Genomic DNA, 14,302 nt, shown 5'->3' on the forward strand with positions numbered 1-14,302 from the left:
CATGGGGAGAAGGATTATGGGTGCGGAGTCGGGTACCTGGGACTCCCCCGGGATACCCCACTCACAGGGCCCGCCCTCGTCTTCGGGTTTCACCCGTTGTTCGGGCATCCCTGTCACTCAAGTTTCCTCAGAGAGAGCCTCGGATTCGTCCCGTGAGCGGGTACCGAATAAGCGGCAGAGGTCCAGAAAAGACCGTCATCTTCGGTCGTCTGACGACTCCTCTCCTGACGGCCATAGGAAGCATCATCGGGGTAGCGAGCCGCTCTCCCGAGACGAATTCCTCACGGCTTTCCAAACCTTAGCGGCCTCAATATCCGGCCGGCGCGAGGTTCAGGAATTTTCCCAATTTTCGGGACCGTACACCCAGCCCGACCAATCCGGTCATGGCTGGGTGCGCCAGGATCGAGGCGGCGTGCCGTGCACGGTCAGCCGGCCACCGGCCTCCCCTCCCAGTCACCGTCCCACGGTCACCACACAGGAGGTTGCATGGGGTGTGATGGAACAGGGTGATGTGCGGTCACGCACGGGTGCACGTCCACAGTCCCAGACGGGGATTAGCATACACCCCTCTGGATCCTTTGTATCCGATCGGGATGCAGAACACCATGATTTGTTAGACACAGCCCTGCCTTTGGGTCAACAATCAGTGAGTGTATCCGACCCCCCCGGGTCCGGCGGCTCGTCCCCGGAAGAGGACGAGTTGACCACGGCAGTTCAACGGCTTTCGATTGCCGAAACTGAATTGCGCCTTGTGCAAAGGGACATGGCCCGGGTGTTAGGTCTCCCCGCCGAGGAAGCGGGGGACGCCCCCGAGGAACGACGGTCTTTTAAGAGAAGGACTGGCCCCGCTCCGAGGAGTGGGAATGTTTTCCCGGCGATGCCGCTAGACCGGGTATGCGCTGACCGCATCGAAGGCATCATGTCGGCATCCTCTTGGACGGCCTACCCCAAGCGGGCGGATTTATATTACCGATTTCCCCCCGGGGATTTCGATAAATATTTCTCGACCCCAGTCCTGCCGGACTCGGCGGCAGACAAGCTGACCGCAGACAGGGGGGCAACCTCTTCTAAACTTCCCTTCGCCGACAAGGCGCGGGGGAAGTTGGAAGAAGCAGCCAGGAAGATAGACTCAGCATCACGCTTTGGCATGCGAACGTCGTCTTTTTTGCTCCTTCTGTCCGAGTACCTCACGCTTGCCGGCGACGAGGACTCGGCAATCCCAGCGGACATGATGGTGGCGGCCCTCCACTGCCTGGATAATGGCCTGCGCACGGTCCTAGACCAGTTTACGAGGGTTTCAACCCTAGCAACATCTGCACGTAGGGCAAACGTCCTAGACGCTCTGTTCCTCCCGTCCGTCGGGGCTCGCAAACGACTTGATGCGCTCCCCCTAACGGGACGAGACCTGTTTGCAGGGAAATTCCAGGAGTCCATGGAGGCCGAAGCCAGACGCCTCAAGGCCACGGATAAAATCAACTTAAGGAAGCCGCGGACCTCTGTACCGGCGGCAAGGAAAGGCAAACAAGCCTCCTTTGTGATTCCACGTAGGCGCCCACAGAGACCCGCCCGTGGCGGTTTTCGTGGGAACCAAGGACCACCGAACGCACGCACGCCGGCCCAAGGCCAACAGCGGGCCCAGCCGGGCCGTGGTTTTCGTGCGTCCGCCCCCCGGTATCCCGGGGCGTGGCGGAAGTGACCTCCCGGTCTCCAGGCGACCTCCCGCCGACGGACCCGTGGGAGGCCGCCTTCAGGAATTTTTGGGGTCCTGGGCTCAGATCACGTCCGACAGATGGGTCCTCGAGACGATCGAGTACGGCTACGCACTCGAGTTCACGAGGACCCCCTGTGGACATGCTGGTTCGGCCAACGCCCACCCCGTCCGACCCTCTCAAGCGCCGTGCCCTCGAAGGGGAGATCAGTTCCCTTCTCCTCAAGCGGGCAATACGCGTTGTCCCCGACCAGGGGACACGGACGGGGTTCATGTCCACTTTCTTCTTAGTTCCCAAGAAGGAGGCGGACGCTTGGCGGCCGATCCTGAATTTAAAGCCCCTAAACCGATTTATCCGCCCAAAGCGCTTCCGCATGGAAACGCTGCGGGCAATCCTCGAATCAATCGAAACGCCCGCATGGGGGGCGAGCTTGGACCTTCGGGACGCTTACCTCCATGTCCCCGTCAGGGCCGAACACCGCAAATTCCTGCGCTTCCTCTACAACGGAACGCTATACGAATTTGGGGTGCTCCCCTTTGGGCTGTCGACCTCCCCTCGGGTTTTCACCCGAGTGGTACGGGCGATCGGGGCAGCACTTCGGAGACGAGGACTGCTGATTTTTCAATACCTCGACGATTGGCTGATTGTGGGCCGATCGCGGGAGGCAACGGACGCGGCGCTTACACTTACTTGGCGCCTCACGTCCAGCCTGGGGTTTCTCATCAACTCCGAGAAATCGCACCCGATCCCCTCTCAGGTGCCCACCTTTCTCGGTGCGGCTCTCGACCTTCAGAGGGGGCTAGCCCGCCCTTCGGCGGAACGGGTACAGAACTTACAGCAGTGCGTGGCCCTTTTCCTGGGGGCTACGGTGGCGCCAGCGGTAGCCTGGCTCAAGTTACTCGGTCTTATGGCCAGCATGGTAGACCTAGTAGATTTCTGCAGGCTGAGGATGAGACCTATCCAGCTCCATCTCCTCTCCTACTTTCGGCCCAGCCGTCATTCGGTCAACCTCCCGGTGCCTACCACGCCGTGGCTGACCCCCCACCTTCAATGGTGGGTGGAGGACGCCAACCTTACACGTGGTCGGGTGTTCCGCCCGCCCCGACCATCAGCGACCGTCGTCACCGACGCGTCTCTGTACGGCTGGGGGGCGACCCTCGACCCCTGCCAGATAGCGGGGGTGTGGGGCCCGGAACACCACTCGACCCACATCAATGTCCTGGAAATGCTGGCGGTCCGGAATGCCCTCCAGCATTTCCGGGCAAAGCTAGTGGGGCAGGCCGTCCTGGTGCGCTCCGACAACGCTACAGTGGTAGCGTATATCAATCACCAGGGGGGCACCTGGTCGGCCCGGCTGTGTGCACTGGCGTGGGACCTGATCCACTGGTGCATACAGCAGGGGATCGCCCTGTCGGCGGTGTACATCTCGGGGAAGGAGAATGTCACGGCCGACGCTCTTTCCCGGGGCTGGATCGTCCCGACAGAATGGTCCCTCCGCCCCTGTGTGGCCCAGTCGCTCTTCCTGCTTATCGACCGACCTCATGTGGATCTGTTCGCCTCTCGGATGAACAATCAACTGCCGATCTACTGCGCCAGGGGCCCCGACCCCGGGGCATGGCGGATCGACGCTCTGACTATACGATGGGAGGGGCTGTTGGCATACGCCTACCCGCCCATCTCCCTCATTTCACGGGTGCTGACAAGGATCGAGCAGGATCACTGCAAAGTTCTCCTGATCGCCCCTTTTTGGCCCCGACAGCCCTGGTTCCCACGGCTGGTCAGGCTCCTGGTACACAGGCCGGTAGTTCTCCCACAGCGCCCGGACCTCATATACCAGCCCGGGTCCAGAGTAGTGCATCCGACTCCGAGGGACCTGCACCTGACGTGCTGGGTGCTGTCACAAGATCCCTCAGAGCAGCGGGCCTTTCGAGACGGGCTGCGGAAGTTGCCGCCCAGTCCCGAAGGGCCTCAACCCGAAGAGTTTATGACTGCCGACTACGCCATTTCTTTAAATGGTGTAGGCGGCGAGCTATTCATCCCGCCGATACTTCTGTAGAGGAAGTCGGGGATTTCCTCCTATATCTTTTTGATAGCGGGCTGGCAATGGCCACGGTGAAAAATTACCGTTCGGCCATTGCTGCAGTCCACGGAGGATTCACCGACGGCTCGACAGTCTCAGATAACCAGGCGATTGGACAGCTGACTAAGGGGATGTTTGTCACCCGTCCCCCGGTGCGCAAACTGGTCCCATCGTGGGACCTCTTTAGCGTGCTGTCAGCACTAACAAAACCCCCTTTCGAGCCACTGAGTGGGGCCACGCTACTACATCTAACGATCAAAGTGGCCTTTTTGTTAGCGGTCGCTACGTCTCGCCGACGTAGCGAGCTGCACTCCCTTACGGTGGCGGCGGGGCACATCCGGTGGGAACCCGGAGGTGTCCGCCTGGTCCCTGCGGCGGGGTTTTTAGCCAAAAATCAATCCAGTGCTTTCGAACCCCCGGATATTTTTGTTCCCGACCTTAAAACCTTTTCGGCGGTCGCGGGGGACAAGCTTTGGTGCCCGGTACGGGCCCTAAAGTGGTACATCGATCGCACAAAGTCAATCCGAACCGGCCACGAACAGCTGTTCGTGTCCACGGTTCCACCATTCCGACCAGCGTCCCGCGATACAATCGCGCGTTGGATAGTCACAGCCATCCGCTCGGTGCCGGGCGGATGGCCAGCGTCCGATGGTCCAGTTCATGCCCACGAAGTACGGGGGGTGTCGGCCTCATGGGCTTTCTTTAAAGGGGTCTCCATGAGTGATATTACAGGGGCGGCCTCCTGGAAGAGCCCGTCCACGTTCTCTGACTGCTACCTGAAGGACGTTCTACAGGTGGATGGGAGAGCAGGTAGAGCGGTTTTACAGGCGGCCAGCCGAGCTGCAAAGCCAGGACAAGCTCCACCTCGGCAGTCACGTGTTTAGGTGAGTTCTTCCACGGTAATACAGTGCTAACAATACTTATAATGTTTTGTTCACCCGTGGGACGATACCCCCTGTACGTTTTGGGCATGGACCACTATCGGGCCTAGCGGCCGCGAAGCGTTCTCTGAATTTTGAGCGCGCCGGGGTCCTACGCCCCCCCCACTTAAGACATGCAGTAGCACCGCGTATACCCACCGCCTTTCCTCGGTGCGAGTCTATGCAAATTAGTAATTCGACTCTACCGGTAAGTAGAGTGAAGTAGACTCCCCCCCCACAGTAGTGTGGATGGGGTCTACGAACGAATACTTACCGGTAGAGTATCCCTCCCTCCTTCCCCACATACTCGGTCCTTGGGTGCTTACATTTAGTAGGGCTCATCGAAAAGAGGACGACTCCGTGACGGGCATGTCGCGGGGCGTTATGGGTAGGACGGTGGAGGGCGCTATTGTGTGTAAAAGTCTTAGCATTCTGCCTCGCGGCATAGGGAATATGCAAATTAGTAATTCGACTCTACCGGTAAGTATTCGTTCGTAGACCCCACCCACACTACTGTGGGGGGGGATTTTCTCGGTCAAATTTGGCAAATGAGCAGCCAATTTCATTTTCATGCGTTCGAATTAAAGCTGTTTTGCCTCTCTAGTTGTTACTGCGTTCCAAATTCAGAATTCGGCCATTCAATTTCGTTTTGAGTCGAGTCAATTTCCTCTAGCACTATGTTCAATTTAGTTTATCGTCATCCTTTTTGAGACACACATGCCTCAAGAAGCGTCTGCGAATTTGAATGCTGCTTTGATGAATTGTTAAATTGAATGATTATTTTTTTTAATCGAATGACGCAACATTACATTTGACTAATATTAAAACGAAATCGAATGACCCTTTACAGTACATTCGATTTCGCGCGAAATATAATAGCTTGACAGTTAAATTGGTTGCTCTTTTTCCAAAATTGGCCGAGAAAACCTATAATAATAATAATAAATCTTATAAAGCGCTGTTATCTAGAAAAAAAAACTATTCACTGCGCTATAAGTGACCAAGGGAAAATATATGGTAGGCTTGACTGTAGAGGCAAGTTTTGAGATTGTTTATCATCAAATAAGGCGGTCGATGACGCTTTGTACAATCCATCTATTTTTATAAATTAAGCCTATTGAACTTCCCCCCGTGGCACACCACTTAACTTTACCGAGTTAGTTTTTGTGTCTTGTTTCTTCAGGAGAGTTTGGGCGAGCTGTGCAGATAGCAACGGGACACTTCTTAGATCCACATGTGGTCCACACAGTATTCCAGATATTTGACATGGACGGTGAGAATTGATTTGAACTTGTTGTTATTATTTTATTTATTTTGAATTATTTATTTGATGTCTAGTAGTGGATATCTGCCATTTTGGATTTGGATTTTTGGAATAACGCTCATTAGAGCCAAATGCGAAGAGAGTAGACAATGAGGAAACTTCAGTTTTAGATGCATCAGGGATGAGATTGTTCAGACTTTTGGCTGAATTCAGACTTTTTATGTTGGCCTGTTAAAGAAAATCAGACAATGTTTTTTTCCACAAATAGAGAAATCCTGCTAATTTGTCTACTTCTCCAGTGTTTTGGATACTGTTTTCAAAAGCCCCTTGGAATCTATAACCCCAGGGGTTACCAAACGGTAGAAATGCCATCATTTCAACATACCTTTGAATTTGTATCCAAGTTTCAGACTTTTTCGTTGATAATGACTCTCACCCCTGATATATATGGGAAGAAAACCCCAGAGAATGGAACCTTTCCATGAAACATGCTAATCACATTCGCGCATGCGTACAGACCCTGTTGGTTGGCAAACGCCATAGAGTTGTGCACTAAGCAGACGCGTAATCGTGTCTGCGTCACGCACCCATTAGCGGTGTACAAAACAGCGCGATGTACCCTCATTTTGCCAACCACAACAATAGTGCGCACGCGCTATGTGCAATTTACATATTTCATGAAAAGGGTCTATTATTCCGGGTATTACCAACGCAGTCGAATTGTGACTGAAAACTCAATCCACATAGTGCCCCAGGTGGGATTTGAACCAGGGTCCAAAAGGTGGAAGGCTAGGCAAGACACCACTACACCAACCTGACCGTCTTTGATCATTTACAAGCGTTGAAAAGGAGCTTACTTTAGGGAAATGCAAATGGGAACTACTATTTAAATTGGCCAGTAGTGCCCCCAAAGAAAAAAATAGTCACCTTGGTGTGCCCCCCCCCCCCCTGAAATTGTACCCTGGTTTCAGCCTGTACCATTAATCCATTCCCCAAAATTTGCCAAATACTTTTACTGCTTACCCCCATTATATTAGAACCTTTCACAACTTTGTATCTGATTACAAACAAAATATACCACTTCCCTATTTGTTTGGGAATTGATTCTTTCGTTTTTATTGATTCTGTGAAAATAGCCTTCGCTGGTAATATTTTTAAACCACTGGGGAAATAGATCTATAGATATAACATGTCACTGATTCCGTAAACTTTGTTATTTTAGCATGCATACAAAATGTGCAGATCAGTTAGTCTGAAACACAATGACACAGTTGTGGTCATATATTTGATATTTTGCCTCGTCAACTTTTTTTAATAGTTATTTTATCTGGATGAATTGAGACTTTTATCACGCCAAACATATCTTTCCATTTCCGATCAGAAAGGATGTCACATGAAAATTTCATCACAAAATTATTGAAGTAATGAAGAAGAAGAAGGAAATCAGAGTCTACTTTTGTCTTAGAGCAAGGGGCCAGGAAACTATATTTCCTTTAGATGGGACATAAGGCCGCTGGTCCTGTCTGTTGTGTAAAGTAGAAGAAGAAGGAAATCAATGAGTATCAGTGTCCTAGAGCAACTATAGTTTTGAACCTTTTTTGAAGGAGGTAAAACCCTTGGTCTGGTGTGTTTTGTATCGCACGTAAAAGAACCCAGAGCAATCATCAAAAAGAGATGGGGTTTTCCCTGGTGTTCCTTGTTTGATTGGCAGCATATTGCGCCACAGCACCTTGTAAACCAATACAAAGTGCTATGTGAAATTATGAAGGTCTCATAATTCAAAATGTAGCCCCACATATCTTGCAGGAAAATACTCTATGTTACAGTGCCTTAAAGGATTTGGGTACTTTTTGTAGCACAAAACACAATGTCCACAGATTTACATTAAACTTACAGCGTTTGAAGATAATGATAGTAGAAGCGTACCTTAAAATGTTAGTTGCTGAGGTGCTGTAGTTTTTGAGAAATGAGTACCACAATTCTTGAAAATACGTTTTTACATGCTAAAACAATTTTCGTCTCATGATCACTGAGACGAAAAATGATTTTCATGACATTGTTTTACTCATTTCTCAAAAACTACAGCACCTCAGCAAGTAATATTTTCAGGGAAGCTTTATAGCATCATTATCTTCAAACGGTGTATAGTTAAGTGTAAATCTGTAGACATTGTGTTTTTTGTCTTACAAAAAGTACATAGACCCTTTAAGCGACACTGAGTGACTGATATGTATGCTTTTTAAAGGCAGTGGACACTATTACTCAAAATAATTATCAGCATAAAACCTCACTTGGTAACGAGTAATGGGGAGAGGATGATAGTATAAAACTTTGTGAGAAACGGCTCCCTCTGAAGTGACGTAGTTTTCAAGAAAGAAGTAATTTTCCACGAAATCAACCATCTGAAAGCACATAACTTTGTGTGACAAGGGTGGTTTTTTCTTTCATAGTTATTTTCGCAAGTTCGATGACCAATTGAGCTGAAATTTTCACAGGTTTGTTATTTTATGCATGTGTTGAGATAAACCAAGTGAGAAGACTAGTCTTTGACAATTACCAATAGTGTCCAGTGTCTTTAAGAAGCCAGTATTATTAATAAAGCCTGTACATGTAGGACCTTGACACTGAAATAGTTTCACTCTTGCAGGTCAATCAATATCACACATTCTCCTAAATGTACAAGAATTAAAGACACTGGACACTATTGGTAATTGTCAAAGACCAGTCTTCTCACTTGGTGTATCCCAACATATGCATAAAATAACAAACCTGTGAAAATTTGAGCTCAATTGGTCATTGAAGTTGCGAGATAATAATGGGAAAAAAACCTTGTCACACGAAGTTGTGTGCTTTCAGATGCTTGATTTCGAGACCTCAAATTCTAAACTTGAGGTCTCAAAATCAAATTCGTGGAAAACTACTTCTTTCTCGTAAACTACGTCACTTCAGAGGGAGCCGTTTCTCACAATGTTTTATACTATCAACCTCTCCCCATTACTCATTACCAAGTAAGGTTTTATGCTGATAATTATTTTTAGTAATTACCAATAGTGTCCACTGCCTTTAACTTGAATGTATACGCTTCTGAGAAATCAAACTTGTGAAGAGCTGCAAGTTACACAGCAGATATTTCTTGAATGTCAGGGTCGAGGTTGACCAGATGGTTTACAATTAGGTCTTGAATATGTTCACCTGAGCATTCTGATCATTTTTGATGCAACTTCATTCTCGTTGACAGGCGATGGTAAACTGAGTCAGAACGAGTTCCTAGGAGTGATGAAAAACAGGATCCACCGTGGCTTCAGGGTAAGGAGTTTTTAAACACACTGATTGACTGAGCATTGGAAATACTTGTGCGTAGAAACATTCCATGTAGAAAGGAAGTGTCGTCGACCGAGTAGTAATAATAACAATAGCGGACAGTCAATGTACTTGTAGCCGGCAGTTTTTATGGTCACGGTGCAAGAGCTTAGTCTGTTGGTGGGTTTCTTGCGGACCTACTTTACAGGGTGGTTTTGACAGCCATTTTCACCTATAAATGCACTCTCCTGTTTAATAATAATAAAAATAATGGGACAGTCATTGCACTTGTATGGTCATGGTTTAAGAGCATTGTAATCTGTTGTCTCTATGATTGGAACCTCAAGCTGTTACTGATTAAAGGCACTGGACACGTTCAGTATCCTCACTTGGTGTATCCCAACATAATATGCATTTGGACTCAATTGGTCATCGAAATTGCAGGAGAATGAAAGAAAGTTAAAAAAAAAACTTTTGTGCTTTCATTTGCCTAAAGTCTTTTTAATATTTGAGTGGGAAATTACCTCTTTCGCAAAAACTGTTTTACTTCAGCGTTTCTCACAATCTCTATTGCTCATTACTCTCCGTATAGTTTTTAGGGTGTTTTTTCTTTCATAATTTGATTGCAACTTAAAGGACCAATTGAGTCTAAATATTCACAGGCTTGTTATTTTATGCATACATGTATGTTCAGTACAACGTGTTCAGTGCCTCAAACACTGTGGGAACTATCTATAAACCAATCCGACGAAACAAAATTGGTAGCGCCCTCTATTGAAATTGTTTACAATTGCGGTGTCTTTTTGTGCACAATCTATACACTGAAGACACCGCAGCAAATGGCGCGCGGTGCTCAACACCTGTGCGCCCGGATTTGTCTATATCTTTCTGTGGAACTCCTTGACCAAGAAAAAGTGGTGTACTTTCTTAATACTGCATTAGAAGTTGCATCACCCCACTTTGGGCTAAAAGACCCCCTAGTGTAGGAAAGTTATTCTCAAGGCAAACGTTGACAAATTATGATGTTTCAAGTTTAAACAACTATTACATTTGTGTATGCCACACACAATTCATGCAATTGTACATGGCTGTTGTTAACATGAGGTAATATGTTAGGCCTTGGCATCAACTCGTGTGGGTCTCCTTTAAACCAAGGATTACTAATCGTTGATAGGAATTTTCAATCAGAGTCTCAAGTGAAAGTTAATAACATCCTTGACTAAATAGCAACAGCTTTCAATAAAATATAAAACTCAAAGAGTGCATCGCTGCATGGCTTCAGTTGAATGAGCTGAAACGATGACAATCATAAATGGTCATTACTCCTTTTTGCAATGGCCAAATCTTAAATGGTCATAACTCCTTATTGCAAGGATGTTCTGACTTGAAACTTCAATCAAATAATGCTTCTTACATGAATATACATGTACAATAACAAGATGAAACTCAAAGAGTTTATCACTGGTTCCAGTTGAAAGAGCTAAAACAATTAAATGGTCATAACTTCATACTTGTCAATGTCTCCACCCCTTTGACCATCAGTTGAATGGCAGCTCGCCATGGCAGCTTCGCTGTTCTAGTTAAAACAAAGTAAGGCGATGCATCTTAACAGAATCCATTTTTAATTTCATGTTGACACCTCTTTTATGTTTACCTCCCATTGGCATCACATTCACAGACGGTAAGTACATAATGTGGACAAACAAATGACTTCCAAACACACTTCTATATGCACTCTCCATCATGAATATTTGGGTGAAGGGAGGTTACAAACCCTTGCCGCCCCCCTACCCTCCAACATGGGATCAAACAGATGGATGGTTTGATACATGCAAAGACCCCTTCCCTCCGCCCTAAAACAACAATTAATTATGTCCTAACCCCCGTTTCCTCCCTGCTCGCCCCCTAACCCACCCTACTACCCCAATGATGTAAACGTCTGGTTATGCGATTGATCCTCACTCACTCAACAGTCGACCCCAAGTTGTCGCATTGCCGCATGCTTGGATGCATTTTCGTGGTCATAACCAATACCTGTTGAACTTGCCATGGGTTAACCACTAGCCATTGACCAAAAAAATTATTGGTTACGACTGCGAAAATGCATCCCAGGAGTCGGGCTGATCCTAGTCATGGGAATCTTCCTAAATGCTCACTGACTGATGAGTTCCTCAGACAAAACTGAGAAGTCTGGAGTTGTTTAAGAAGGATGTAATCGTTAATGCTTTTAGATTTTAATGGATATTTCGGATAATATCTAAAAGGAGTCAGTTTGTGCTTTTTAGTTGCATATGTTAGCAGCCGACCAGATCTTGGCAAAGTCAGTTGCAAGCTTACATGTAGTTGCATTTTATGTCCTATTAAAGTCTTGGTAGTGGTAGAATTAATATAATGGGAAGGTAAAAACTTGTTTGGGCGTTCTCCTAAATGAAAGATGAAACTTTATCCTTGCACGGTATTTTTAGAGAAAGCTAAAAAGGTACTTGATAAATGTACATGTATCCCGAAATAACATTGAGGTATTGGGTGACTAGTGGAAATCACTACCTGTGCTTCAATTAGTCACAACTTTGACATTATTCAAGACTTTTCAAAACCAAAGATTGAGGATCGCAAGGTGGTAAAATTTATGCTGAGATTGAAGCATTCATTGCAATGGATGTTACTGCATTAAGTTACCTTTTTGCTGCAACAATATATCGGAACAGACAATGACAATAAGGCGTGGGTTACTAGTGAAATTCACTACCCCACTACAAGTTTATAATAGTAGTCGTGGCAGCATGGTTAACCAGGTAGTTGACATAGCGATCAATAGTCGCAACTCTGAGTCACCCAGGCCTTAACCAAAAATAACCTCTTGTCACTATTTTTCCTAAATATTCATCAGCGAAACTAAATTTTCAGAACCTTCAGACCTGGTCAGGATGTTTTACCTTCCCTTTATGATGTACTCTAGGATAATTTTGTTTTATTTATCTTCTTGACTTGCACATATTTCTTCTTGATACACCTTATTATGTTAATTTTCCTTTTCCAATTCTTCTCTTCTTTTTTTTACTTTTCTTTCCAATTTCACAAGTTATCTTTAAAGGATTTGGGTACTTTTTCAAAATGTCCATAGATTTACATTAAACTTACAGGGTTTGAAGATAATGATAGTGGAAAGCTTTCCTTCAAATATTACTTACTGAGGTGCTGTAGTTTTTGAGAACTGAGTAAAACAATGTCATGACAATACGTTTGTAAATTATTAAAATAGTTTTCGTCTCATGAGACGAAAATTATTTTCATTACATTGTTTTACTCATTTCACAAAAACTACAGCACCTCAGCTCACAATATTTTCAGGGAAGCTTTCTACTATCATTACCTTCAAACTGTGTAAGTTTAGGGTAAATCTGTGGACATTGTGTTTTTTGTCCTACAAAAGTTACATAGACCCTTTAAATGCAATGTTTACCTTTGGTTTCTGGATCTGTTTGATTGTTATGATCCTACATTGTATATGTGTAGATATACAATAAAGCTAACCTGTAAAAATTTAATTTCAAAAGGCTACAGCGTTTTTTAGATATTGCTGAAAATCTGGAGCGGTTATGTCCACGCAGAAAGAATTCAATTCAACTCAATTGAATTCAAAAATGGTTTATTAAAACATGTCTCGCAGTTAAAAACTGAATTGCACATGTCAACATCATATGTTTAAACAATAATAATAATAATATTTATTCGGGCAATCACATTTACAAGCACATATACATACATTAAAAATATTTAAGAAAACAAAGAAAAACAACAGTGGGGTGCCCAGGAGAGCATAAAAGTTAAAAAAACTAGACATGATTGCATTTGTGCACAAATGCAGAGCTGTTTCGTTAATAACAATTTAAATTTTTTCAACTGGATTTGAAATTTATTATTTTTTTAAAGCAGTTATGACTAATCCAGGCTATTGAAAAAAACATTTTTGATTATACCATGTTCGGATAGCAATTTATTCGTTAAAGGTGCAAAAATTGAAAAAATCATAAAATATCGTGTGATGACGTCACTATGACGTCATTTCACAATTCACGAGAGCTTGCCAATATCTAACAACCTACCAAGTTTCAACATAATCGCATAATTACTTAGAGAGTTATTTTAGTTCAAAAAGTGCACCTTTAAGGCCGCGTCACGTGACCCCCAATGACGTCATTGATCTGAAACTTCACACATATGATGGCTGCCTGACAGTTAACGTGTGTGTAAAATTTGAAGTGATTACAAAAAACTTCACCACACACGTCTTCAAAAAGTTCATTTTGACGAGTTTTCAACCTGCCGCTAGAGGGCGCTGTTGCATTTTGTGACGTCATTGGTATTTTATTTGAACTGCCCACCCTTGCCAGGCACTAACATCGTTAAAAGCAACTTCATATCTTTTGCCAATTTTGAATTAGAGGGCTACTTCCGGTTTCGACCGGAAGTAGAGGCCATGTGAGGTCACGCACACGAAACAAAATGAAGACCTAATTTATCCCTACCCAATCCCGCAAACAGAAACCTACGGTCTCTTGTGGCTGATTTGTTATAAATTTTCAAACATTTAAAACACAACACCTTTAAGATGTCGTCACGTGACTTGTGATGATGTCATAATGACATCCTTGTTTTGCAATGATCATTGCCCCAATACCTTTCATCCCTGAAAGTTTCATTGCAATTGCTCTTTGGGAACCTTCCAAATCAGCACTTATATGAAATTTTTCTGAAGATGACAAATAAATAAAAAAATAACTAGACATGATTGCATTTGTGCACAAATGCAGAGCTGTTTCGTTAATAAAAATTTAAATTTTGTCATCTGAATTTGAAATGTATTCTTTTTTTAAAGCAGTTATGACTAATCCAGGCTATTAAAAAAAAAAAATTTGGATTATACCATGTTCGGATAGCAATTTATTCGTTAAAGGTGCAAAAATTGAAAAAAATCATAAAATATCGTGTGATGACGTCACTATGACGTCATTTCACAATTCACGAG

The 14,302-nt window shown here is 45.3% G+C and overlaps 1 protein-coding gene across 7 annotated transcripts in view; it reads left to right on the plus strand.

The window, feature by feature from the left end:
• The window catches only part of LOC139935711 (calcium uptake protein 3, mitochondrial-like), a 201,568-nt gene that overhangs the window by 180,652 nt on the left and 6,614 nt on the right, over window positions 1-14,302 (plus strand). For all 7 annotated transcript variants that reach the window (XM_071930249.1, XM_071930251.1, XM_071930250.1 and 4 more), the window contains 2 exons: window positions 5,893-5,982; window positions 9,212-9,279. In XM_071930249.1, the coding sequence (XP_071786350.1) occupies window positions 5,893-5,982; window positions 9,212-9,279 (158 nt within the window). The remainder of the gene's footprint in view (window positions 1-5,892; window positions 5,983-9,211; window positions 9,280-14,302) is intronic.

Source organism: Asterias amurensis, chromosome 4 (assembly GCF_032118995.1).
Source record: "Asterias amurensis chromosome 4, ASM3211899v1".
In the NCBI taxonomy this organism is placed as follows: Eukaryota; Metazoa; Echinodermata; class Asteroidea; order Forcipulatida; family Asteriidae; genus Asterias; species Asterias amurensis.